Below are 27,974 nucleotides of genomic sequence, written 5' to 3' on the forward strand. Positions count from 1 at the left end.
CCAACTGACTCCGGCTTGAACTGAACAACTTTGTGAAGAGTGTCGTACAGCTAGTCCTGAATAACATCAGTATCCCTAGGTAGGGCCATACTATTAAGGGGAATAGGGTGCTGTTTAGGAGCCCGGAATGGCGTGAGGGGATTGATGCCACTCATCTGTGATTCTTCTCTCCCCCAAGGGAAGTAACCCCATTAGTGGGGCTAACGGGAAGCTCACAGGAATTTGGAAGCCTTTGTTTAGGATTTGAGTCCCTGCACCCAAACCCCCCTCCTCTGCTCCTCCTCATGTCACCGAATGACTTATCCAGTGTCTCTCACATGGCCTTAGTAGCTTGCGTCAATCTGGTAGAACTTTCACATTGTCAGTGTAGGCAGATGAGCCTCAGCATTAGCTCAATAACCTGCAATGGGATAAGCGTAAAGTCTCTTCCTAGCTGCCTGGCCTTTTATTTATTTCCCAATAGTGTTAGGCGCAATGTTGGATGTAACCAGTCATAGTGAAAGGCGAGCAACAAGTGAGTCACGTCGACCTGATTAAACTACCTTGACACGCGGAAGAAGTAAACCGCTCTCCTAGATACTGTTCAGACTCTAGGCGTTTCCCTTGACGACCCCCCCCCCCCCCACCAACAGAATCACACGAGGTCCTCGTCTGGCTTGCCGCTGCAGGAATGTAATGGCCTGACAGACACGATCGCTTACGACATTAGCCGCCGCATAACTTAACCTCTGCCCCGAGTGTTGCTGAGTGTGTGGGATCGGAGCGTTCTCTCGCCTGCGCTAATCCTCCCCGCGGCCTCTGTAACGGATAGGTGACCGGCTGACTACTCATTACACCGGTAGGTTTGCGTGTAACCCGGGGAACGCTAAACAGGCCGCGTTGCGTGACGGCCATTAATATTTCAGCCGTCCTCATCTTGTCGTATCCCCTTGTGTACTCCGCATGCCAGCGTGTCATTGGATATTGAAAAGCTTCCCCTTTGTGTCACATTCTACAAGACCGATTGGGTTTCTCATGCCACACATTTCGTTGTTCACCCGTTTTTTTTTTGTATTCCCCTTTCTTCTCAATGCTGTCTGCCATTGATATGTAGTAAGCAATGGGGTGTGGTTGACGCAGTTGGCTGTTGTTGGTACCCCTCCACAAAAAATTAAGAATACACAATTTTCCCTGAAATAACTTGAAACTGACAAAAGTAATTGGCATCACCATTGTTTATTACATATTTTTTTATTCAACATAATATTGTAAATAAGAAAACAAATGAAAATGGCACGGACAAAAATGATGGGACCGCTAACCTAATATTCCGTTGCACAACCTTTAGAGGCAATCACTGCAATCAAATGTTTTCTGTGGCTCTCAATGAGACTTCTGCACCTGTTAACAGGTAGTTTGGCCCACTCCTCCTGAGCAAACTGCTCCAGCTGTCTCAGGTTTGATGGGTGCCTTCTCCAGACTGCAAGTTTCAGCTCTTTCCATAGATGTTCGATAGGATTCAGATCAGGACTCATAGAAGGCCACTTCAGAATAGTCCAATGTTTTGTTCTTATCCATTCTTGGGTGCTTTTAGCTGTGTGTTTTGGGTCATTATCCTATTGGAGGACCCACGACCTGCGACTGAGACCGAGCTTTCTGACACTGGGCAGTACGTTTCGCTCCAAAATGCCTTGATAGTCTTGAGATTTCATTGTGGCCTGCACAGATTCAAGGCACCCTGTGCCAGGCGCAGCAAAGCAGCCCCAAATAATAACCGAGCCTCCTCCATGTTTCACTGTAGGTATGGTGTTCTTTTCTTTGAAAGCTTAATTTTTTCGTCGGTGAACATAGAGCTGATGTGACTTGCCAAAAAGCTCCAGTTTTGACTCATCTGTCCAAAGGACATTCCCCTAGAAGGATTGTGGCTATGTCAATATGCATTTTAGCAAATTCCAGTCTTGCTTTTTTATGTTCTTCTTTCAAAAGTGGAGTCCTCCTGGGTCTTCTTCCATGGAGCCCACTTTCGCTCAAAAAGCGACGGATGGTGTGATCAGAAACTGACGTACCTTCACCTTGGAGTTCAGCTTGCATCTCTTTGGCAGTTATCCTTGGTTATTTTTCTACCATTCACACTATCCTTCTGTTCAATCTGGGGTCGATTTTCCTCTTGCGGCCGCGCCCAGGGAGGTTGGCTACAGTTCCATGGACCTTAAACTTCTTAATAATATTTGCAACTGTTGTCACAGGGACATCGAGCTGCTTGGAGATGGTCTTGTAGCCTTTACCTTTACCATGCTTGTCTATTATTTTCTTTCTGATCTCCTCAGACAACTCTCTTCTTTGCTTTCTCTGTTCCCTGTTCAGAGTGGTGCACACAATGATATTTAACAGCACAGTGACAACTTTTCTCCATTGAAATAAGCTGAATGACTGATTACAAGATTGGAGACGTGTGATACTAATTAAATAAACAAATTAGTTTGATATATAACTATGATCCAGTTATTTATTATCTTTTCTAAGGGATACCAACAAATGTGTCCAGGCCATTTTAGAATATCTTTGTAGAATAAGCAATAAATCATCTCTTTTCACAGCTTCTTTGCTTTATTCTATGACATACCAAAGGCATGCAAGTATACATGATAAAATAGCTTTCAATTTCATCACTTTTCAGGAGGAATTAAGCATTATTTCGATGAGATGTAGGGGTACAAACAAATTTGAGCACGTCTGTATATGTGCCCCAGGGGCAGCTGCTTTGATGGCAGGCCCAGCCTAGATGTTTTTATTTTGACTGCAATTAAGACTTCCTAAGTTACACCTTTCATTTTCTGATTTGGCCGTCGGCAAACCTTCGGCGCAACCAGACCTAAGCTGTTGCTATGCAGGAAGGTCTGTTGATGTTTGCCGTGCTTATCACCAGTCTCTGGTTGTTACGTACCTGAGAACCTCGTGGTTGCCCCCGGCGATCAAAGTGTTCTACATTGTTTCCCGTTTCCCTCTTTCTCCCGGCTAAGACAAAGGCAGAAAGCACACAGCATGTCCACCCCTGTTCTGCTCCTCTCCCATCGGTGCACTCAGCACCTTTTAATGCAGTCCTAGGCGGGTGCTGGAGAACAAGCCTTTAAATGTTAAAAGCCACTTAAATGGAACCTTTTGAAGGCTTCCAAAGACACACAATGATTGTATCATTGTCCTCTAACAAGCCAAGCGGTTGAAACCCGCCAACGGTTGACCTCTAAACATGTTCCATCTAATCTCTCCGTGGATACATGTAAATATGGGACTGCACGGAGGGAGAACTGCTCTTTCACTGGACTGTACAGCACACGTGCAATGCATGTCCTCTCTTACCACAGTACTGAGTCTCTACAAAGAAAAGATGTCTAACCTTTTCACACGTACAGAATATGTACACAGTCTCCTTGCTTCCGCCCATGTCCTTCCCTTAACAGCCCTGCTACTCAACAGCCATCAATTGTCAAAGGTTACTTTAAAACCAGTCAACTGCTACACTGCCAATGTTTTGTCCGACATAGTCCAAGCTCAGAAATGTAATTTCACTGCAACAATGCGCGTTAATTCTACTTGTGAATAATGAAAACATTTTAATGTTGGTTGTTTTCTCATGTAACTAGAATGTCACATTGACACAATGTGGATACCAAGGCGTGTAGTCAACCTGAGGATATATAGATTAGGCACAGTATCTCTTTATATGCATAATCCCCAGCCAACTCAAAGGCTTCCGACAGAGATGTGGGCCCTGAAACACCTTGGTCAACATTGACATAGACCAAAGTTGAAACCAGGGAGATTAATGTAAGGCATTGTTTAAGAGCCGTTCAAACACGGCTTGTCCTTTCATTTGCGTTTGGTTTGTCCTCCAAACTGTGCTGAATGCCGTCTTGTTTATTCTATAACACCAGCAATCATAAAAGATATCGCCAGGCTGAGAGATATGGGCACGATTAGGGCATCATGTGGCTGGGGTGGGCGCGTGGAGACGGCTCTTTACTCATTCCTGTGTTGTATAGAGGTGTTGAGATTCAGAGCACTACATTGTCTATTTGTACTCAGTTGAGGGCATTGCCTTCAGAATATCGCTCTTGACTTCAACGCTCAAACCTCCGGTCACCATGAGTAAGGTAAGTTCCCCAGCGCAAACTGATAAGTAGAGATTTTTGTAACAATGGCTCCTTTGCTTTGATTTCACTTATTTTCCTTGGATGGATTTGCCTTGGCATGGCGCACCTTTGCTCGGTTATTCCAATGGTTAAGCCTGACTGTCTCTGTCTTGTTATGGCTGTTTTTGGTTGTGGGAAATAGTTTCACCTCTCTTGCAATCCCTAGCACATCTACTCCAACTCTAGAGATTGACTGTGAAGCAATGTGAGAGTTTACTCTAATAGACAAACATTTGTCTTCGCTGTTCATGAAGTTCCTAGGCAGTCTGAAACGAACAAAGGCGCCCAGCAGCTTGCATTCAGGTACTAGTTATATTCGAAATGACTACAGACTTTAAAACGTTCTGGAGTAGATTGTCCTTTCGTTTACAGGTCAAACAGCTGAAGACTGTTACAGAAAGCTACTTTAATTGGAGCCTTCGGCAGTCATCTGAAAATGATTGCCTCAACCACATTGCTTTATCAAAATTGCATCAATTCAGACAATTTATTGCGATATGGATTTGTGTGCTATGACTGGAAATGACTGGATGTCGCTGAATCGGTGAGGCCCATGCAGCCTACCTGCTGAAGGTCAAACAGGAGTTTTCCCTTGGGTCAATATTTAAAATCTCTTGGGCAACACTCAATCCTATAACTCTTAAACTTTCAGCTTTGTCAATAAAGTTCTGTTTTACTTCTGTTTTGTGTTGTGTGTCCGGTTGTCTTAGCATGAATTCATGACACAGTAGCCATTGCTGTGTGTCATGCATTGAAATAGGTGTGCTTACCACATTTCTTTCTTATTAAAAAAAAGAAGTCCTGTTATTTGGTGTGATAGGTGGTTAGGACCATTTTCCAGACCGTCTTCATACAGTCTGATGGGGAGAGCGAGCTGGAGCCAATATAAACCAATTTTCTTTCCTCTGACCCCATCGAGCGCAAGGTAGAATTTAATCTACTGATGACGCGTATAACAGCCTGCGAAAGGGTCTGGGGGGGCATCAATTGAGGCACTGTGCCGTGTCTGTTTGGCCGGTGTTGCAGGAGGGGAGCCCACTCAACTCTGGAAGGAGCTGCACAATCTCTGCTATATCCATGGCAACATCTGCTTTAACTTAGGTGCTGGACATAGGAGACGAGGAGAAAGGATCCATCTCTTTGTTGGGATCGAATTCACCCGCTGCTCAACCTCTGCAGCCTGTCCTTATCAAAACATGTTCTGGCAGAGGAGGTCTGCAGCTCGATGTAGCACCCTGCTGCAGGGCGAAACAAATGACTTACCTCCTGGGTTCCTTGCCCTCATCCGGGACCACCTGACGTTTCACACAGTTGTTGTAGCCCTGAACCGAACACGTGATTCCACGAGTCGAGGGCCAGTATATCGATACGCTGATCAAATCTGGTGTGCCAGCGCAAGGCTACAGAAGTATGGGAATCATCTGGAGTCCACGGAGAGGTCCTGTGAGATATCGACCTGACCTGACTGGGATGTCCACTTGAACCCTGTCACCCATTACTCAGGATCATCCACGGCCGCACCCTGTCCAAGTCATTGATGGGAGCCTGTAGTGCAGGAGTATTCAAATCTTGCCCCACCTTGGCCGGAGCCCGCTGGTTTCTGTTCTACATCCTCAGTTAATTGGACCCACCTGGTGTCTTAAATCTGTAAGTCTCCGATTAGAGGGTTGCAGTGAAGAAATGGAGTGGAACTGGCTTCAAGTGCCAGATTTGAATACCCCTGTTCTAGTGTATTGCCTGTTGAATTTGAGGCACTTGTGCTGTTCAAAGCACAAGGTCCAGTCTTTTCGCTTGATTACTTTCTGTGGAATGGCTAGCACTCCCTCTAGTGTCAGTTTGATGTAAGTTGCTTCAGGGATTCCTACATAGAACCTGAATACTGTGAAAGCCTGAAATGTGGCCTTTCTGTTGATGTCAAAGAAGTTGATAGACTTGACATCTGTTATAACAGATGGCCTTTTTGCCATGCAGGTTACATCTACCCTAACATTCTGTGTGTCTTACTGGCAAGGGGTTGGTTTTTGATCTTTTTGTTTTGGCATCCAAAGGTTTTGGGTTTGACACCTGATGAGAACCCTGTAGTTAAACCAGATTGACTTCCTGAGGCCGTCCATATGTAGAAATATATGCCGTGTCATGACTGTAAGGGTTCATAATAATAAATTGTTGCTGGGCGTTTAACCCCCTGCTCCGGTAGGGTGATGCATTGTGTTACCGCTAGACCGCTGGCCCGGCACTGATCTTGAACCTCTCCTCCCTCTCTCCCTTTCTCCCTCTCTCAGCCAGAGGTGCCGTCAACTGCGTCCCTGCGAGGGCCATCTGATGAGGAGGATGAAGGGGACTTGAACAAAGCTCTGGGGGTCCGTCGCTTCCAGCAGATCCTCAGCCCCACCCCCAGAGTCCAGGACGAGCAGCACCGCACCTACAATGAGGAAGACTTTGAGTGTAAGCCCCTGGGCGCGCGCGCGCACACACACACACGCAGCCGGTCTATATATTTGTGCAGTATTTGTGAATTAAGTACCTCCGCAATCGCGAGTCGCCAATATCAAGCCGTCGTTTTGCCCGGTTGAATTAGCCTCTCGCCGGAAGCCGTACACAATGTTTGATATTGCACCGTCCTCCGGCAGACCACCGCCACTCCTCCCACCACATCCACCACCCGCTGTCCAAGCTGCCCCCCGGGGGGAGGAGGAGGAGGAAGAAAAAGAAGAGCAGAGCGCACAAGGACAGCCCCGACCTCACCGGGAGCGCTACCATTGAGGAGGACGAGGACGAGGACGATGAGGAAGAGGGCGGAGAGAACCACACCCATCCCGCCGAGGCTGAAGTGGCCAAAAGCGATGTGCAGGTAAGGGCAACGTTTCCGGCCGCGGTTGGCAGGTGCCTTCGCTGACGGTGGGTGGTAAACATTGCGGTTTCACAAGAGATCGGCATCTTGGAACGGAGTCTTGGAACGGAGTCAGATTAGGAAGTGTGAATAACTGTGAATTGACCACTCCATTGGCACCGTACGCCCTCGTTCTAAAATAAAAGAACTTGATTTCGTCTTCCAGTCCAGGGGACAGTGTCAGCCCAGACATCCCCCAACCGTACAGGTACTGGTGGACATCTCATGACTAGTCACCAATCAGTTGTTGTTTTTCTATCAGGATTCACATGAACCAAAGATGACCTAGCAAAAGGCAATCTGCATATCTAACACAGCTGCACACGGCCTCCGTTCCAGATGGCATCCTATTCCCTATTTGGTGCACTGTTTTTGACCACGCTCCGGGTAATGAAGAAGTGTACTATATACAGATTAAGGTGCCATTTGGGACAGATGTTTTTTCTGTGTGGTTCGACAGATTGAAAGCCCTACTGGCATTATTATATTTGTGTCTATGAATGAAGCTTGGCCTTTAACTTACGTGGTATCGGGGTTACGTTGGTGTTAAACTAACAGCTATCACATTCTATCGCAAAACATGACTGGTTTTCACCTGAGCTGGTGTGTATTTATGCATTTAACACTTGTTGCCCCAGCGGTCACGCCAATGCTCTTGTAACAACGTAACAACAAAATCCTGAAATTATTTTCAAAGCCTGATTTACCAATTACTACATTTGCATGCCTTAAAGGTTTTCTATATTTCTATAAACCATGTACCATATTAATTATTTTCAATTCTCTAAGAAAATATTTTGCAGTAATATTTCCTGGTCTTTAGTGGCTTACACAGCTAAATTCTGGTATTTTGACAAATTATTTCCAAAGGAGCTGCTCTAAATGGCCAGGTGTCCGCAGCCTGTGAACGAAAAGCGGTCCGGCTCTCACGTGTGCCCCCTCTCTCCCCTCACAGTTCTTTCTGTTTGATGAAGATCGCTTGGCCACACCCACCACAGACAGCCCCTATCCAATCCAGGGGCCAGAGATTGTTCCCCAGTCAGACAGGAGCCCCGAACCTGAAGATGCCACCCCCACCGAGTGAGTGGACCAATCTAAATACTTTGTGTGTGCGCGTGTTTGTGTGTGTGCGCGTGTTTGTGTGTGTGTCTGCACGTGTTTGTGTGTGTGTCTGCGCGCGCGTTTGTGTGTGTGTGTGTGTGCGCGCGTTTGTGTGTGTGTGTGTGTGCGCGCGTTTGTGTGTGTGTGTGTGTGCGCGCGTTTGTGTGTGTGTGTGTGTGCGCGCGTTTGTGTGTGTGTGTGTGCGCGCGTTTGTGTGTGTGTGTGTGCGCGCGTTTGTGTGTGTGTGTGTGCGCGCGTTTGTGTGTGTGTGTGTGCGCGCGTTTGTGTGTGTGTGCGTGTGTGTGTGTGTGTGTGTGTGTGTGTGTGTGTGCGCGCGTTTGTGTGTGTGTGTGTGTGCGCGCGTTTGTGTGTGTGTGTGTGTGCGCGCGCGTTTGTGTGTGTGTGTGTGTGCGAGCATTTGTGTGTGTATGTGTGCGTTTATGTGCATTTGCGAGCGAGCAAATGTTTGTGGAACACAACGTAACTATGTCCCAGGCATCCAGGCAGCCTGCAGGGTTCTGATCTAATAGGGCCTGATTCATCCCCCAGCAAGAACACAGAGCCATATTTCACCTGTCTGACTGTATCCATAGAGAACATCGCAATGACACGCCTCTTCTCCACCAGACACCATTTAGTCTCAGGAACTGTAGTCTCGGTCTGTTATTATGAGTGGGTGAGCTTCCTACTTCCTACCAGTTTCCCATAATATTGGCCTGTATCGACTCCTGATTTCGGTTAGATATCTTAAGGTAAGTGTTTGTCAGGTTTTGGGAAAGGATTCCTCTGCTCAATTCATGCAGTTGTAATAGGCAACTTAACTGTTTTGGGATACTTTTTTCTTTCTCTTTGAAAATGTACTTTCTGTATGTTTATTCATGTTTTTTTCCAAGTAACCGTTGTAGTAAAACATAGTTTTTTTCTTAATTCTGAAAACATGAAGTTTGTGATTTATTGGCATCCTAAAATGAATAACTGTGTTCTTTCTTTTTCTCCCCCCCCCCCCCCCCCCCACAGAAAGCCCGGTCCAGTGTCCCCCACCAGTGACCTGTCCGACCCCACTCCTCTGACCCGTGTGGGCAGCCGCAGCTACGACCTGCAGGACCGCCGGCGCACAGGCAACATGACGGGCGCTGAGCAGGCCAAGTACCAGCGCATCCCCACAGACGAAAGCGAGGCGCAGACCCTGGCTTCTTTCGACCTGGACGGCATAAAGAGTGAGTCGGTGGGGGGCGCTGCGAGGCGGCGAAACGTCCACATAGCCATTTTGTGCCAGTTTACAGATTAAACCCAATCGGGAAGTAAAAAGGGACGATGAGTCTCCTTTGACAATGCTTAGTCCATGATTAGGATTGATCTGGGTGCGGGAAGCCACTCCTTCCTGTATCCCTTCATTTGCTGTCCACTGAACTGAAGAAATGCTTTACTGCTTACTTTAATTAAATTTAACATAGAACTCCGTGCCAAGAAGACATGTGGGTTCTATTTTTGTATAGGCAGTGTGACGTTATGTTTAAAGTTTTTGTACATTAACAAGAGGTTTGTTCCATTGGAAGATTTATTTGGAGGCCCAGTGCTTTGAATTAAACTTTCCCTGACTTATGAATCTAAACTCTCCCTAACCTTTTGAGGGCCGCAGTCAACAGGTCAGCCAGATGAACTTTTGGAGATGTCCTTTTAAATTTGACTTCATCACGAGCTTAATATCTTGCTCTTTGTGTTTGTGCATTAAACTGCTCGTGCGCTGAATTCAGGCCCGGGTGCTATCCCACGTTATTATCTTTCCAGTCAAGCACCATGATTAAACAAAGAAAGTATTTGGCTCTTCTAAAGGTCGGAATGCTCTGAACACTATGAGCGGGAGAAGGAAGCACACAGGGGTACATTAACGAGGGTCACCGTGAGTGACCCCCTGCTGCAATATGACGTTCCTGGATCGAGGTACACCAGGGACAATTTACGTCAGGGGGGTCGACCCCACAGTGGACAGTGGCAGCTTAACAGAGAGTCCGGCGAAAAATTGACAGGACTGGAGCGAAGTCCTCTAATTAAATTAGCCTGTTCCCGCTGTCAGCTGAGGCCCCTGGAACCAGGCCCGTGTCAACCCGGTGGCTAATTGGGAAAGATGCCCTTCCTGGTTCCTCAGTGCCAATAAAGCACTGGGGAGGGGCTTTTGAAAGAACAACATGTGAGATGCATAGTGGATGATTTCTCGTAGGTCCAGCGTCCACACGGGGCTACGTGACAAAGACGGGGTTGCCTTTGTGACGGCCCCTGACAGACAGCGTCAGGAGTCTCCTTCACGGAATATTGTCTTATCAGCTTCCCAGCGCTGCAAAGCAGCCTGGGAAAGTGCCCCTGTGGCTGGCCGCTGCTCGACGATCAGAATTATTAGATCACTGTCTCCTTAGCCTTTTGTTCAACCTTGCCGTTGTTAGCGCCTCCGCTAGCTAATGCGCTTGGACGGTTTCTACCCCAAAAAGGTCAGGTAGTAGTCAAGGAATGGCAACTTTTTCCGCTTTTCACCGAGCTCCAGTCCTGGACACGCAACGGCTAGAGCTTCAGATGGGTAGAGGTCACAGTTCCTAGCGCCCATGCCAGCTTTACGACAGCAATACGCCCACTTTCAAGCTTCTCTTGTTCAAGAGTTCCACTCCAAGGCTACTCAAACGCCCGCACACTCCTCTGGTTGGACACATCTTGGAGCCTACTGGGCCACCCCACATCAGGGCCAGGTGAACAAAAGAAAGCAGCCTGGCCTCTGAGCAGGTGCCTGGAATGGTGGGGGTTGGTCCAAATGTCTCCAACTCCATGCTGACAGGATCACTGTTTTTGCAGAAACGCTACACCGCTGCAATTAATTGGCGGTGGTGGTGAAATGTTCTTTTGAGATGGCAGCACATACGCTGTAAATGTAACCTTTTCCTCACTACCTCCTCCTGTCCACTGTCTTTAGGTCATCGGTTTGAGGATGTCCCCGGGGTACGGAGACACCTGTTCAGGAAGAGCACCAAGGGCCAAGTGGTTCACGTCGGCAAGGACCACACAGAGACCAGTACACGTAGTCAAAAAAAGGACCGGACCCCACATGAGGTGAGGCGCTGAAAAGACTGCCAGGAGTACCCGCTTTTTTACTAAAGCTTGGACCACATCACATCGTACCTTGTTTCAGACGTGTTTGAAGTTTGAAAGGCATACGTTCCTCCTTTTTAGAACATACGCGCAGCATCGGTTTCTCTTGGGTGGTAGGTAGTATAGTGGTTCAGAACATCGGTAATTAAAAAGGGTGTTGGATGGAATTCCTGGGGATTCGGCCCTTGAGTGACCCTAGTTGCTTCAGGGTCGCAGTGAATAATGGCTTATCACCTGGCTGTGACCCTACTTTCTGAGGGTGTCAGGAAGAGTGGGACATTCAAAAAACTAATTTCACACATGTATTACACCAATGTGAAATAGAACTCAGAATCTAGAAGACCTAGGTTCAATATTTTTAGCAATTATTCCTTATTATATATTTTTACATTTTGTTTGATTTTGATTCCCCGGCACGATTTTTTTACTTCTGTCTGTGCTTGGAAAAATGAGAAAATCCAGACTACTATTATTATATAATTTTTTCTCATTCCCTGTCTGAATTTTGGCGCAGTATCACTTGTGGATGGAGAGCGGGCAGGACACAATTAAAAATGAATGAATGAGATCTTTCCTTTCACCCACACCCAAAGGGGCAGAGTGGAGCTCAGGTAACGAGACACTGACCCAAAATGAGGAAGCCATGTTTTATTAACACACACACACACACCGCCAGGGCCTTAACAGCCAGGTAAACAACAGGTTCCTCTCAGGGTAGAGAGTGTGCGCACAAGCTACAGAGAGCGTGTGTGTTTTTGAGCAGGGAGATGTCAGGGTCCCCTGCTCTGTGCGCGGGACAGCGCCAGTAGTCCGTGTGCTGAGCCCACACCTTCTCCTCCTCTTCAGTCCTTACCGCTGCCAGGTCTCTCCCACTCTGCGCCTCGGCTGGCCAGCATGGTCCTACTGGACTACTCCGGCCATATGGCCCGGTCTCAGAAGGTGAGGCGGATTAGCTGGCCAAATACAGGTTCCAGGAATGTGTGTGTGGGGGGGGGGTCTGCACGTTGAGGTACAATATGATTACTCGTTACCGTCAGTTTTCGTTGGCGTGCTACTAAAACAAGTTGTTGTGGGTTGGATCACACCACTAACTCTTCAGCATTGAGTTGGATTGGTTTCTCTTTAACAGGAATGATAGGGCTGTATGGTGTAATATACAGCAATTGATTTAGCTTTTACTATTTCTAATATATTTATACTCCTCAGTTTTGGGATGTTTGTAGAAGATAGACGCTGGATAGAGCATTCTGAAAATTGTCATTTCACAAATTAACTGAGTAACACTTGGCTATGATTGTGTGAAGAGAACAGTGTGAACCAGGGTTCAAATACTATCTGCAATCTTCCATAAGCTTTGAGCGTTTGTCGTAGCTTGCTTGGAGGGTCCAATTCAGCCAGGTAAGCTCAACTAACACAGAGATAATGAATTAGAAATTATTTTGAATTGTCTTGTGCCGAGTGCATCATGGTTTTCAGGAGGCTAAAGTTCCAAGGCAAAATGCCAACAGATTTGGCACTTCACATTGTCAAGAATTAAACCAAATGAACATGTCTAAGTGATGAAGTCAATGACTTGACTACCTTTAAAGTAGCTAGCATTTTATGACCTAGCAATATTTCCAAACCAACTCATTTTTATAGGAATATGAATCAAAACATCTGAACCAAGGCAGGTTGCCGTGTTTTATTACAGCTATTCTTGTACTTGCTTAATCAGCTCAAACTTGCTCAACAATTTGGTTGGAAAGGTGGACAGTTGAAAAATTCAGGCTTTGAAGACATTAATGTGTGTGCTAAGAAAATGCTAACATCTGGGATATTGACTTGGATTGTTTGTTAGACAAACATGCTCAAAAAAAGTTTGCATTGGGAGACAAATAGATAAGTAAAGACATACATAAGCATGGATTGTTGTCTTACTTTGTCCATTGACTGGTTACAAGGAAAGGAAGCCAATATGGAATTTGGGTGAACTATCACTTTAATCGCCACCCGTGTCCTCCTCATCAGGTGTTTGTGGAGCTTAACGAGCTGATCATGGACAAGAACCAGGAGATGCAGTGGAGGGAGACCGCCCGTTGGATCAAATTTGAGGAGGACGTGGAGGAGGAGACTGACCGGTGGGGCAAACCCCACGTGGCCTCGCTGTCCTTCCGCAGCCTGCTGGAGCTCCGTAAGACCATCTCCCACGGTGAGAAAGTAGAGATGGAGAGAGAGAAATGGGGCGAGGGGGGGATAATGACGGGAGACTGTGGGAGCGCGATGCCTGCTCTGCCTTGACCCCAGCGGGCTGTGTCGCCACTCAGGGGCGGTGTTGTTGGACCTGGACCAGAAGACCCTGCCTGGCATCGCCCACCAGGTGGTGGAGCAGATGATCATCTCAGACCAGATCAAGGCGGAGGATCGCGCCAACGTGCTCCGAGCCCTGCTGCTCAAACACAGGTACATTATCGCCAGTGTACCAATACACCGTCTATGACAGTTGACAATCGTAAAGGACATGTCCATTGAAAATGTCACGTTAAAAGCAAATATTCTGTTAACTTGTACCCAGGTAGTGTTGTTGACTTGTCCCTTAACATTTAACATTTTCAATGACTGATTAACCGCCCAAACTATTCTGAAACAGAACAGCTGCTTTTCAGCACTCTTCATAGAAAAACGATTGGAAAGTATTTTTCTTATGGTGGGTATAGAAAGTCACCACTCCCTTTCAAAATGGGAAAAGGGCATTTTACTGTTTTAGTTTTAATGAATTTTCAGACTTATTTAAGAATTTTTGTTTCACTGGGATATTGTGGGTTACAGTGTGTAAATAAAACCGGAAGAAGTCTGATTTTGGTGTTTTTATTTCAGACTGTTAGGCAACAAAGGTGAGCATTTTGAAAGGGGGTGGTGACTTTCTATGCCAACACCAACATGGTAATTCTAGGTTCCATTTAATAAAACCGCTGGACTTTTACCCTAATATCTCATTAAAGTTAACTTTCTCTGTGTGGTACAAAAAGTATCTGGCTCCACCCGGGCCTCTCATGCAGGGGCACTGTGGAGCCTGTGGGCAGGGCTTCTAACTACAGTTGACTCGTGTGATCCTACTGATTTAATTGATCACAAAGTTAGGAATTATTAGCCAATAAAGGTGAGTTATTATAGGCATGCTATCTCAAACGGACATCTGGTATTTGTTTTTAATAATAGCAATATGGTTTTGCTTAATACAAATACATCCTTCCTCCACTTTGCATGGATTGATAAATATAATTACATCTTACAAATCTAGACTCTTCCTCTTTGTGGTGATTTCCATGTGTGTTCATTGAAATAAGTAATAATGTCATTACTCAAACACGATTTAGGACAGAGGAAGAATGTACATATCTTTCATTAGCATTTATTAATCAATAGACTCATTTAATAGCTTGCCAATGCGTTCCTCGGTCTGTTCCTCCTTTTCTACAAGTTACAAAAGACAGTCCGAGTCCCAGATGAAGGTGCTTCTCAGTTCATCGCTGCAGTCTGGTCAGGAGAAGCTGGATAATTGCAGCTGAAGCAAAGTTTTACCTCTGAAGAATCCTGCATTTGCGTGGACGTTAAGCATCCGTTGTCTGGGGCAGGATTATAAAAACATACTCTGACAATCTGATGCCATGTCAGCTAACCCTGTCAATTCACACAATTATTGATCTTTGCATGTCTCTGTGCCCCCCCCTCCAACACCTGCTCGTAGGCCGCACCTCGCCCTCTCGCACCCTTTGTATCTCCTGCTCAACCTCTCTGTGCCTTTGCCTCCCTCCCCCCGCAGTCACCCGAGCGACGAGAAGGAGCACCCCCTCAGTCCTTTCCCCAGGAACATCTCTGCTGCCAGCCTGGGCAGCCTGCTGCCCCACCAGCACAGCTCCAACCACCTCCACAACCAGCCGGAGCCCTCCGTCACTGACCCCCTCATGGGCTCGGGGGAGCAGGAGACGCGTATCGACATGGATAAGTCCGACCTGCAGGTAGGCACAGCGGAGGGTGGCGATGAATGTACAGTCCAGAAGTATTTGGACATGAGCATGCATTTTGGCTCCGTACTCCAGGTAACTCGATATGAAATGACACACTGGCTAAGGGGTTAAAGTGCACTGTCAAGCGTGTAGTAAGTGACAGGCCTTTTTGTACATAGTCCCCTGTATTTTAGGGGGCTGAAAGGAATTGGTCAATTGTCTGTCAAGACCCATGTTAAGTGTCCATATTGGTTTTGCAGCCGAAGGAGTCAACTTCAGGTATTGGCATGCACAGATCCAAGTCCAAGCATGAGCTCAAGCTTTTGGAGAAGATTCCGGAGAACGCTGAGGCCACTGTTGTCTTAGTCGGTGAGTTGTCTGATTTAACAAATGTATTAACTGGAAAGCATCTGCTTTTACAAATTTTTTTTTTACTTCAACTAACATATAAAACAGTTGCATAATATTGAGAATTTCCTGCTCAATCCAGCATAACGTCGTCCTCTCTTCTAGGGAGCGTGGACTTCCTGGAGCAGCCCACCATGGCCTTTGTGCGGCTGCAGGAGGCGCAAGAGCTGGACTCTGTCCTGGAGGTCCCCGTGCCCGTCAGGTTCATCTTCGTCCTTCTGGGACCCCCCAGTACCAATATGGACTACCACCAGATCGGACGTTCAATCTCAACACTAATGTCTGACAAGGTGAGCTGAGACTTGAAGGACAGAGCAGAGGTCAATAGATGGGGGTTTAATGGGACATATTTGTGCATTTCCTAACAATGAACATGAAGTTTCCCGGTGAAAGATGCCCCTAAGTGTATTATTGTATCTCACACATGACACAAAAATAGTCAGAGGAAACAACATTTTGTCGTTCCTATTTGGTGGCTATGGAAACGTCCCTGCTGTAAGACAATGAGTGTAACATTTTGTCTGCTGCTGTCATCCACAGAACTTCCATGAGTCTGCCTACTTGGCGGACGACCGCCAGGACCTGCTCAACGCCATCAACAGCTTCCTGGACCTCAGCATCGTCCTGCCCCCGTCCGAGATGGGTGGCGATGAGCTCCTGCGCTCCGTCGCTCGCTTCCAGAAGGAGATGCTCCGCAAGAGGAAGGAGCAAGGAGCCGTACTGGTCAAAGAGCCAAAGACCCAGGAGGAGAAAGGTGAGGGCATCCCTCTTTTTTGTGCCTGTAATCATGTCTGAATTTCCTAGATGTTACCTTTAAAGTTTCCATTTTCTGTTGATATTGCTTTAGGCCACAGCCTACTGTAGAGGGATTTGGGTCCACTTAGGTGATGCTCTGACGATACTGCTATTATTTCAGAATCACGTAAAGTACATTAACACATCCTGATAATTGTAAAGACCTCAATGATAGAATATACAGCTGTCTAGTTAGTTGAAATACATTTATTTACAATAAATGAAGGGGTAAGATGGAGTGATATGAGGGGGGTAAAACTATACATTAATACTGTATTGTGTTTACTTAGAGATTACAGGTTTACTTCTACTGATTACACATTTGCAGTTCCATCAAGATAGTATACACTCAACTAAAGAAGTATTGGCACCCTTCATGAATTGAACAAAAGTCAGTGGAAAAAATGAACAACACATTGAGTCTAATTTTGGGCTCAAACAAGGGGACAATTTAGTGTTTGAGAACACTTTTGCTCAGTTTTTTGAAAGGTACCAATACTTAAGTTGACTGTATGTATAGATATAGATGTAGATTGCTGGGCAGAATGTTTTTTAGTTTTTTCTTTAGTCCAGCTGTTTTAAGTTGCAGTTAACTTGGGCGTGAACATATTCCTGCCTCTGTGGGGCAGATTACTGATTGAAGTATACAGTCAGAACTTTCCTTTTTAAATGTCAGAACGTTTCTAAAGACTCATGGCTCTAGGCCAGTATTTCCAATTCAAGTCCATGTGACACTGCCCGTGTTCTGCTCTTCCAGAAGCCCTTCTGTCACCCGGGAAGCCCGGAGATGACCCGCTGCAGCGCACAGGACGTCCCTTCGGAGGCCTGATCCGAGACGCGAAGCGCCGCTACCCAAAGTACCTGAGCGACTTCAAGGATGCGCTGAACCCCCAGTGCGCGGCGGCCGTCATCTTCATCTACTTCGCTGCCCTCTCTCCCGCCATTACCTTCGGAGGCCTCCTGGGTGAGTCTGAGAGGGTCGAAGTCAACCGGCTAGCAACCTTTGGCAAATTTTCAGAAATGTTAACAGTAAACCCAACTAGACATTTGACTCATGTTTAATAAAATTATTAAATCAGATCATTAGGTTAGCTCTGAATGTTGCCTGTGCGGCTCCTTGACGGTGTGCCTTGTGGTAGGTGAGAAGACCGGGGGTCTGATCGGCGTGTCTGAGCTGATTGTGGCCACGGCTGTGCAGGGCATTATCTTCTGCCTGCTGGGGGCCCAGCCGCTCCTGGTGGTGGGCTTCTCTGGACCCCTGCTGGTTTTCGAAGAAGCCTTTTTCTCTGTAAGTTACCTCAGCCTGTCACACCTTCCGTCATTGTGGTCTTCAGATCAATACCTAGTGCTGTTTTTGTTATTTGGGGCAGGATCTCTTCTCTACTATTTGGAACCCCCCCCCCCCTCCCCCCAGTATGTTTCACCTTCTCTCTTCCCCCCTCTCAAAATGTAATATTTTACAGGGATGATAACAGTGTACCCAATGCCAAAGCGCACTCTGGGAATAATTCCATCTAATTTCTTGATGAAACCAGACGTTCTAAACAACGGGCTCTCTGTCTGTTTCTAGTTCTGTAATTGGTACCAAATTGAGTACTTGACCGGCCGGGTCTGGATCGGGTTCTGGCTCATCATCATCGTGGTGACAATGGTGGCCCTGGAGGGTAGCTTCCTGGTCCGCTTTGTCTCCCGCTTCACCCAGGAGATCTTTTCCTTCCTCATCTCGCTCATCTTCATCTTCGAGACCTTCTCCAAGATTGCCAAGGTACTGTACCTCTGCCGCTCCCTTTACTGTCCTGTTGGAGCGGATGGAGAATAGTTAGCGCCCCTGTTAGTGCTAAAAACGATTACAAATGTAGAGAGGGGATCAGATCTGACTTCACATTTAGTGAAATTTGACTGTCAACATGAGTTTTTTTTAACAGGTATACGACTAAGTACATATTTTGTGATTGTGGCTCTGAGAACTAAGTGAAAAAGACAGGTACTGCAACTAATAACCAGGCTTATGATTTTAGGAATGCAACTATTTTTAGACTCCTGCCAACACAAGGCTTTGAAGGGATTATCGGTGTATGGATTAATCTCCATTCCAGGAAAGTCTTTGCAGGGATCTTAAAGATTTGAGTTTTAATCCTTCTAAGTGTGTGTGGTGTGCAGGTTTTACTATACTTGTGGACAAAAGAAACCCTGCTGTGATAGTAAAACAATAAAAATATGACCTTCTGGGGACATTTAACTATCTCTCCATAAGTCTCCAAAGGCTTTTTCAGTTTAGTGCTTAGGTTAAAAGTTAAAGTTAGAATCGGTTTTAGAATTTAGGTGAGATTTAGGTTTAGCACTCAAGAAAAGAGTTTTTAATGGGAGACCTTCGTGGGACATTTTGTAGAGTGTGTTTTGTAAATTGTGTCACATATGCGTCAGTGAAGCAGTGCGTTTAATGTATGTATTTGTGTTGTTGTTAAGATTTTCATGGAGCACCCGTTGCAGCGCTGTTACCTTGGAAACCGCACAGTGGATAACTTCACGATGACGAATATCTCCCTAGAACTCAGAAACAGCACTACGTTTGTGGGACCGGCAGTAGGGATGCGGGAACCCAACACTGCACTCCTCTCTCTGGTGCTCATGTCTGGAACCTTCTTCATAGCGTTCTACCTGCGCAAGTTCAAGAACAGCGCCTTCTTCCCCGGCAAGGTAAGAAAAAAGACCAACGTTGTGTTCTTTCCCTGGGCCATGTTTCATTCTCGTTCTGGGCTCAAGGTGCGTTATCAATTATGAATATTTCCATGATGTCATAATTTGGCCCATGATGTCATAATTTGCAGAAAGCCTTCTCTAGGCATAAAACCTTTTGAACTAACTTCTGTGCCATTGTATATCTCAAAGAAACACCAATGTGTTCTTCCCCTAACTATCCCTTTAGTTAGATTATGCATAATGGAATATGGTTTTGCATATTCTAATATGGTTTTGCATAATCTGTGCTGTGCTTTGCCTGCGCCTGACTGTTTTGTGTTGGTCAGTTCCGTAGGATCATCGGAGATTTCGGGGTCCCCATAGCCATCCTCATCATGGTCCTGGTGGACTACAGTATAAGGGACACTTACACACAGGTGAGGACTACGAACTTGTGATGCATCAGCTTTTTTTGGGGGTGATCTGATTGTTGATCGTTTTTCTGTTGGATAGGCCGATTTCAGATTGCATATTAGTAAAAAAAAAAAAGAATTGCATTGAAATAAGTCATACATTGTTTAAGAACATTTGACCATGTCCACATGGCCGCTGATATTTGGAGCATGGGTGCTGATAATGGTTGATTGCGTGGTAGAGTTGAACAATTATCCAACGCACTAGAGACCTGTTCTTGTCTGCCAAAATGACACTCGTTAACCTCCAGCGCAGACAGACGACGCATTTGGGGTGGCTGCAGCACCTCTACTTCCCGCAGCTATTCATGTCCACAAATTCAATAAATCTCTTTCATTTTGTATACACATCTAAGTGACTTGTAACAATTATATAAGTCTTAACCCACATTTTTTGGTATTTTCTTTCCATTTGTGTCTATGCATTCTCAATTTATTTATTTTTATTCTGTCAATATGTTTACCTTTTCAAAACAAATAGAAATATTTAATAGCCTTAAAAATTTAGATTTTTGGTGTTGGTAATCTGGGCAAAAAATTTGCACATTTTGCAAATGTAATTGAGAGCGGAGCTGCAGGAGGCTGGATGTTATTTGATTTGTAATGTAAATAACCAAACTCAGAAATAGACTGTTAATCTTTAACATGTCAATATCTATCAGCCTGTGTTCTTTTTTTGGGGTTGGCAAGAAGTGATTTTTAATTATTTGGGTGGTGGCTGAACTTTTAGTGAACAAAATGTTATCAGGTTTGTGTTTACTTATTTAATTATTCTCTTATGCCACTATTGATAGCTCACTCATTATTTCACAGATAAATAGTTTGATAAATTAGTTTGAAGTTAAGTCCATTTTAATTATTGGATGTTTGGTCATAAAAGGCAGGGTAATTACTGTAATCACTGTATGCCAATTTCTATATTTTCCACTGCTTGGTGCTCTCTGCTAGTTATGAAATCAACGTTGTTCTCTAGCAATAGGTTAATATGTAAAACAGGGATTAATTTTGCTGGCTTGAGCTTTAAGCAATGAAAAAAAGCTGTAAAAGTATTGGTTTTGCTCCGGAAGCCTACCATTCAGCCATGAGTATGGTTAGTCTACCTCATTTGAAATATCTAAATGTGGAAAACAGTGAAACCTTTTAGTTCAGGCCAACAGTGTAGCCCTACTGTATACTTACACTGCGCAACATGTGTGATGCAGAAGCAAGGAGGGCAGACTGTCCTTCATTTAGACTGTTGTCCCATGGCTGGCCCACCGTCACTTTTGATAGATCTATGAGACTATTGTAAACTTAAACTGTTGTGCACTCATTCTCAAACTGCATTTACTTATAGATGCAGACTAGGACACATCTTTTACCTAGCCCGATTGCTATGGAAATTAATTACTCTAATGAGTCTACACTCAACTGTTTTAGCATCTGATAAGATATTTGATTGTTGTTTATATAATCAGTAAGTAAAAGAAATAAGAACCAACTAAGAATTAATGAAATATTTTTGGCTTGCTTTGTGCATCAATGATAGGTTCTCTCAATCAGCCATGGGAATGGATATCTGACGATTGCCTATTTTTGGCAAAAATCATCCACATCTGATCGCTGGCCGATCTGTGTGTCCTAAAAAGAACTCCAAAGCCCTTTCTCAGTTTGGTCATTGAATTGCCTGGATTAGGCTTTAATTCTGGCCTTAATAGGTCCAGTTACTTAAAAGACATAACGCTGTTGTTGGTAACCTGACGCTAGCCAACAGTTACTATAATCTGGTTCCAACAAAAGGAACTGCATCATTCCTTCATCACACTTCTAAAGAGTTCCCAACATGGGAAAAATGTTATTCCCCTTATTGAAGTCACCAAAACACTGCGTCACTGTAACCAAACTCCAGCCGACTAGGCTAAGCCTATGGAGGCTAGCATTACAGTGCGTTGCATCAGCGCCCTCTGTAACAGGTGTGCCCTTTCCCTGCATCCCCGGTGCTGTGTAGAAACTGAGCGTGCCCAGTGGTTTCTCTGTGACCAGCCCTTTGAAGCGCGGCTGGGTGATAAACCCCCTGGGGATGAACCAGCCATTCCCGATCTGGATGATGTTCGGCAGTGTGTTGCCCGCCCTGCTGGTCTTCATTCTCATCTTCATGGAGACTCAGATCACCACGTGAGTCAAGCCATTCACACCCGTCCCTTCATTTAGCACCGTAGATCCCCAGATATTACAAGTCACCGCTAGAAGCAGCATTCCGCAGCGGTTTGATTCTTTTGGTGGCGGAAAATGTATTAAGGCAGAACACACAACGGACAGAAATGTATTGAGGCAGAACACACAACGGACAGAAATGTACTGAGGCAGAACACACAACGGACAGATTTGACACCCGATTATCCAATGTATTCTCAACCGTCCATCCTTGACTCTTTAATTCCTCCATCTCTTCCACCCTCACCTTTATCCCTTCATCCTCTTTCCCAGGCTAATAGTAAGTAAGAAGGAACGGATGCTGGTGAAGGGGTCTGGCTTCCACCTGGACCTGCTTCTCATCGTGGTGTTGGGCGGTACCTCGGCCGTGTTCGGCCTGCCCTGGTTGGCCGCCGCCACCGTGCGCTCGGTGACACACGCCAACGCTCTCACCGTCATGAGCAAGGCTGTCGCCCCCGGTGACAAGCCCCGCATCCAAGAGGTCAAGGAGCAGCGGGTCACAGGGTTGCTGGTGGCCATCTTAGTGGGTGAGTGTCTCGTAAACTGCGTGTGGAATCGACTACACTGGAAGTATTCCAAGCCCTGACACATTCTCTCCATATTACTCAATTACGTGGTATATTGACATTTTGTTGTCTTTGGTATTTATTTTAAAGCACACTCCATTATTGTGACGTTGGTTTTATGTCGGGAAATGTTAGTAAGAATTTCAAATAAAAAACTCAATATGTTGCTTCTGTCGTCCTCTTCCAGGCCTTTCTATCGTGATCGGAGACCTCCTACGTCAGATTCCCATTGCCGTACTTTTTGGGATCTTCCTCTACATGGGCGTGATGTCGCTCAACGGCATCCAGTTCACGGAGCGCCTGATGCTGCTCCTGATGCCTCCCAAATACCACCCCGACCACACCTACGTCCGCAAGGTGACCCGGCACACAGACAGACATAATACCACCCCAATACCACCTATGTCCACTAGGTGACCCGGCACACAGACAGACATAATACCACCCCAATACCACCTATGTCCACTAGGTGACCCGGCACACAGACAGACATAATACCACCCCAATACCACCTATGTCCACTTGGTGACCCGGCACACAGACAGACATAATAACACCTACGTCCACTAGGCCCAAATGCTGCTCAGCCCTGATTCCCTGTGTGTTTCCCTCCTGTATAATCTGTTACGTTAACCTGTTGTGTTTTCCATTAACCCCCTCGGTGGCTCTGTCCCCCAGGTGAAAACGCTGCGGATGCACCTGTACACGCTGATCCAACTGGTGTGTCTGGCGGCCCTGTGGGCGGTCATGTCCACCGTGGCCTCGCTGGCCTTCCCCTTCGTCCTCATCCTCACAGTCCCGGTCAAGATGTTCCTGCTCTCGCGTGTCTTCACCAGCCGAGAGATGCAGTGTGTAAGTTAGTCCACGCGGTTGCGCACTGGCCCTGCTAACCCGCCCGAAAGCAGTGCACTATCAAGGCAATAGGGGGTCCGTGGGAGGCCCGTGTCTAAAGCAGTGCACTATCAAGGCAATAGGGGGTCCGTGGGAGGCCCGTGTCTAAAGCAGTGCACTATCAAGGCAATAGGGGGTCCGTGGGAGGCCTGTGTCTAAAGCAGTGCACTATCAAGGCAAAGGGGGTCCGTGCGAGGCCTGTGTCTAAAGCAGTGCACTATCAAGGCAATAGGGGTCCGTGGGAGGCCAGTGTCTAAAGCAGAAGTGTTTCACCCTTCCCTCTGGACCCCCTGACATGTTACAACTTGGTTGTAGACCTGAACTGGCACATTTGATTGACTAATAAAGAGCTTAATTTAATTTAAATGTAAAAAATTCATGCAACAGGATTAAGCCTAAAGGAAGTGGTAATCCACTCTGACCAACACATCCCTATGGTGTGCATAGTTCAATTATGCAAATATGTGACAAAATGTTATGTTATTTCGCATTTCATAGTTAGAAGTTAGCAACTAACATGGGAAATTTGTTGAAGAAATCCATTGTTATTTTTCCCACAAAACCCACGGCCACTCTCTCTGGTTTTTAGGCAAATGTTAACCCCCATACACTGCGCGGCTCATTGACCACACATTCCAGTGTGGTTTCCTATCAGAAAGAGCAGGGAGACCGGAGGAAAATGCTTTGGAAGTATATTATTCTGATGGTGCAGTGTGTTCTTTGGACAACTTCCAACAACATATCTGCTTCATCATGATGATTGACTGATGAGTGGATCTAAGTTTGCCTTTACCATCTACTGGTGATCTGGAATGCATTTTGAAACATGCAGTACCAGTCAAAAGTTTGGGCACAATTACCTATTCACTTGAATGGTGTACCATAAAAAGTAATTGGTTTGAGCATTTATTTCAATATTGTTAAAATGAAAATTGCTATATATTTCTGTAGTATTTACCATTTTTCATCCTCATTGCAAATATTAGCTATGGAGGCAGAGAGATTTCAGTTGAATGTGATCAGCACATGCACCGAAGATTCGTCTTTGGCACCAAATATACTTAGTGACAGTCTAGATGAATTGTTGGGGATTTTTTTTTTATTAAAGCTTTGCTCATGTTGATCTGCCATTTCTTTCAGCGTGGGTTGGCTTAATTAACATCAGTAACAAATAAAATGCGCTGTAGACATACAAGACGAATTCTTCAACCCTGTTCATTCAGTTTTTAGACTGAATGAACTCCTCCATTCATTATTGGAAGAGTAGGAACCATGCAAGATGGCTGAGAGGGGACACATTTGATGAAGCACACCCGAATTTGAACTTGGATTTTCGTTGTGGCACCACATAAGTGCGCGGCGCATTACTCCCTGGACCAGAGCTCCTTATCAATCAGTTAACATTAATTAACAGCATTGCTATAACAGTCTGATCTTCTATCCCTTCTCACAGCTGGATTCGGATGACGCAGAGCCCACATTTGACGAAAGAGAGTGCCATGACGAATACACTGAGATGCACATGCCCGTGTGACCGGGGCCATCCCATACCAACCTACCACTGTATCCTTCCTCCTGTGGACTCACCAACCTGCCAATCAATCCTCCAGCCAATGAGACGCCAGTCCGAGGGATTCGCCAGCAAATTTCCATAAATGTCAGACCCTTATTGAACTCTGTTAGTCTTGGCTTCCATTGCTTTTACCACACCTGACTGAAGTGGAAAGATTTCACACACAGTCTTGTGAGACTCGGCTTGGACAGTTCGATTTGATGCTGTAAATCGATCCAACGTTCTCATGACAACATACACGCACACGTTCTTGTGATGACAGACAGCAGGAAGGGGTCGTGGGTTAAGGGTTCGTGACCCGACAGCACTTTGTTTTACGCTAGGGATGAATCCTCACTGAAATGTCCAACCAATTCAGCATATTTATTTCATGCATCATCTTCCATGTTTTTATATATTGCAACATATCCGCCATTTTAACATTTTCAGGGGAGGAGATTTAAACTTGTTATTTCGATTCTATTTTTCAAAGGTTTATTCCAATGACACTATAGAAAGTGGTAGTGGAACACAATTATTAATGTTTTAACCCTGAAATGTTGCTCTGATTCACATTGAATGTGTGGAGGATTATATATGGGATACATTCCTTGAGTCAATATATTTAAGATATTGGTCTTTTTACTCAAGTTTGTTTGCTTTTTATGTTTTGCTCTTTTAGTTCACCATAAGCGCCTTATGGTTGGAACGATAGCTGAAGCTCGTTCATCATGATGATGCCTTATTAGTTTTGAACAGCTGTAGTTTTCACAGCCACTCTAAGCTCTCAGCACTTTTAAAAGACACCAGATTTGGAGTATTTCTACAAATGTAATTTCCTTTTTAAAAGAAAATAGGATAACTTTCTTGTTCTGTATTTTACTTTGTGTCTTCGTAGTCTATAAAGTACATTAAGTGTGCAAAAAAAGTTTGATGCCTTAGATTTTTCTTTCCAGAAAATGTAATTACCTATGAAAGGAATGAGATGTTTCCAAAGGGGACCAATCATCAGACTGATATCAAGCCATTAAGGTACCAATAGTCCAGGTTTTGGTAGTTATTACAGTCCAGTACCTGACAAGTTAAGCAGTCGCAGCAGGCTTGTAGACTCGTGTAAAATTGTGATGAGATGTTGGTACCTATCGATCTGTGTGGTTTACTTTTCTGGACAGAGGAAATGTATACAAATGACATGTTATTTAAGTTCCTATGCAGTTTTAACTCAAATCATTTCTATGTAATATAAGGAACTTAATATGATATTGTTTTATTAAACTTGTAAACATGAAAGATGAATAGTTTCTTAGCAAAAAGTACTCATTCAAATATTTTGCTAGGACTGTCTGGGATCGACGTACAACCAGAAAATGAACTGTTATTGGCAGAGGTTTTAGACCAGGGCTGCCCAACCCTGTTCCTTGAGAACTACCATCCAGTAGGTTTTTGCTCCAACCCCAGTTTTTCACACCTGATTCTAACAATGAGCTGGATGAAAAGCTAAATCATGTTAGTCACAACGGGTTGATCTCCAGGAACAGGGTTGAGTAGCCCTCTTTTAAACAAGTGTTAGTGGTCTGTTAACTCATACAGCCTGTTGAGGTTGCCAGGGAGGCCACAACTCCGCCCATGTAGAACAAGCAAGTCTTTTCCAAATGCTTTTACACTAAAAGGGCCTAATGTTTTTTTTAATAACAAGAATTCCAAATTTATTGTGGAAAAATGTATTATTTTTGACTGTACTTCCCCTTTATCGATTGGCTTTCATTGGGCTGTCATCATTCTCAAGAAGTGTGTATTCTGCCACCTGGTTGGCTTAAGCTTGCCAGCAAAAAGATCGTAAACGTCATTGAAATACATAATTGTATTACCAGGTATTTTCAAAGTATTGTGAAGACACTAAAGTTACTGAAATGGGATGATATGTAATTAAGTGCTACCAATCTCAACACATTTCTGAAATGTATATATACATTAAATACAGATGCATTCTCCATTCAAACTTTGCTGTATTGTTTTAATAAGGTGTAAGTTTTGCATCTTCTGTCATTCAAACTGTCTCTGGCTTGATCCGTTTTTAAAGGTTATATACACAAATCTAGGGGGTTCACAGAGACGACCATGATTCAACATACTATATGGACCGCTTTAACACAGTCGTGTGTCACATTAGTACTTTCTCCTAGAACATATTGTGGGTGCCCACCAACCTATTAGCATACAGCTTGGCAGTATGTTAATAGTTTTCAGAACATTCCAATGTGGTTTTGACATCTGCCTTTCTTGTGCAGTCTGGTTGGTGAAGCAAAAGGGCTCCGTGGTCGAGAACATTCTTTTGCAGCGTTACATGTTATGTTACAACGATTTATATCTAATAATAATTCAGGAATTATTGAATGTTGAATAGAAGCAAATGCATTTACATAAATTCTGAACTGATGTTATTGACCAAATTTCCGTTCAGAGAACAGCAGAGACAATCTCTTTAGTATATTGCCCATAAAAATTTTAATGGTTTAAAGCCTTTAGCTTTAGCCTAAAATATAGTATTTTTAATTTATATAAGCAGTCCATGGATGTATATGAATATCATTTTTAACCTGAAATGCAGTTTGTGTAGACTGGATCACACGTCTTCTCTCTGTACGCCTCAAACTAAGCTATGATCAGTCCCAATATCCCATGCTCTGTTTATTTTATGCAGGCAGTCGAATTGAGTACTCTTGCTTTATTATAAGCGGAATAGCTGATCTGATTGATCAAAAGACCAATTAGTGGGAAAAGACATCGGTCACGTGTGAATGCAGCACAATCCATACACTATATTTGTGCCTGAATTGAAAAATAGCTGCACATTGTTTGAAGTAGCTGTTTGATTCTGTGACTTTTAAATGTCACCTACATTTATCACTAGTGTCATATCTTTTACAGTAAACTAATATTAGCTTAAATTAGTTTGCACTATTGTAACGCCCATAGATCATTGTAAATAAATTATTTCGGATTCCTGATGAATATAATTAATGGACAGATGTGACCTGATGCTAGTAGTCTTGTTTTGAGACCCATGATGAGTATGTGATGTATGGAAATAAGTGGTATTATTTGTTGTCTTGAAGAGTGTGTTTGAGGGGTATTGTTT

General features: G+C 44.7%; 1 protein-coding gene across 6 annotated transcripts in view; it reads left to right on the top strand.

The window, feature by feature from the left end:
- The window catches only part of slc4a2b (solute carrier family 4 member 2b), a 53,286-nt gene extending 26,452 nt beyond the window's left edge, over positions 1 to 26,834 (top strand). For 4 of the 6 annotated variants that reach the window (XM_029116130.2, XM_029116131.2, XM_029116132.2 and 1 more), the window contains 21 exons: positions 6,452 to 6,614; positions 6,800 to 7,020; positions 8,015 to 8,139; positions 9,178 to 9,377; positions 11,117 to 11,253; positions 13,303 to 13,483; positions 13,599 to 13,734; positions 15,095 to 15,290; positions 15,539 to 15,647; positions 15,792 to 15,976; positions 16,227 to 16,440; positions 17,239 to 17,445; positions 17,621 to 17,769; positions 18,052 to 18,246; positions 18,948 to 19,178; positions 19,508 to 19,597; positions 21,621 to 21,787; positions 22,100 to 22,353; positions 22,580 to 22,749; positions 23,071 to 23,244; positions 24,737 to 26,834. In XM_029116130.2, the coding sequence (XP_028971963.2) occupies positions 6,452 to 6,614; positions 6,800 to 7,020; positions 8,015 to 8,139; positions 9,178 to 9,377; positions 11,117 to 11,253; positions 13,303 to 13,483; positions 13,599 to 13,734; positions 15,095 to 15,290; positions 15,539 to 15,647; positions 15,792 to 15,976; positions 16,227 to 16,440; positions 17,239 to 17,445; positions 17,621 to 17,769; positions 18,052 to 18,246; positions 18,948 to 19,178; positions 19,508 to 19,597; positions 21,621 to 21,787; positions 22,100 to 22,353; positions 22,580 to 22,749; positions 23,071 to 23,244; positions 24,737 to 24,817 (3,585 nt within the window). In that variant the 3' untranslated portion in view covers positions 24,818 to 26,834. Of the gene's footprint in view, positions 1 to 4,055; positions 4,131 to 6,451; positions 6,615 to 6,799; positions 7,021 to 8,014; positions 8,140 to 9,177; positions 9,378 to 11,116; positions 11,254 to 13,302; positions 13,484 to 13,598; positions 13,735 to 15,094; positions 15,291 to 15,538; positions 15,648 to 15,791; positions 15,977 to 16,226; positions 16,441 to 17,238; positions 17,446 to 17,620; positions 17,770 to 18,051; positions 18,247 to 18,947; positions 19,179 to 19,507; positions 19,598 to 21,620; positions 21,788 to 22,099; positions 22,354 to 22,579; positions 22,750 to 23,070; positions 23,245 to 24,736 lie in introns of those variants that run through there. The other 2 variants (XM_029116133.2, XM_029116134.2) reach the window with 2 other exon arrangements.
- The last annotated feature ends 1,140 nt before the right edge of the window (positions 26,835 to 27,974 follow it).

Source organism: Esox lucius, chromosome 21 (genome assembly GCF_011004845.1).
Source record: "Esox lucius isolate fEsoLuc1 chromosome 21, fEsoLuc1.pri, whole genome shotgun sequence".
Classification (NCBI taxonomy): Eukaryota; Metazoa; Chordata; class Actinopteri; order Esociformes; family Esocidae; genus Esox; species Esox lucius.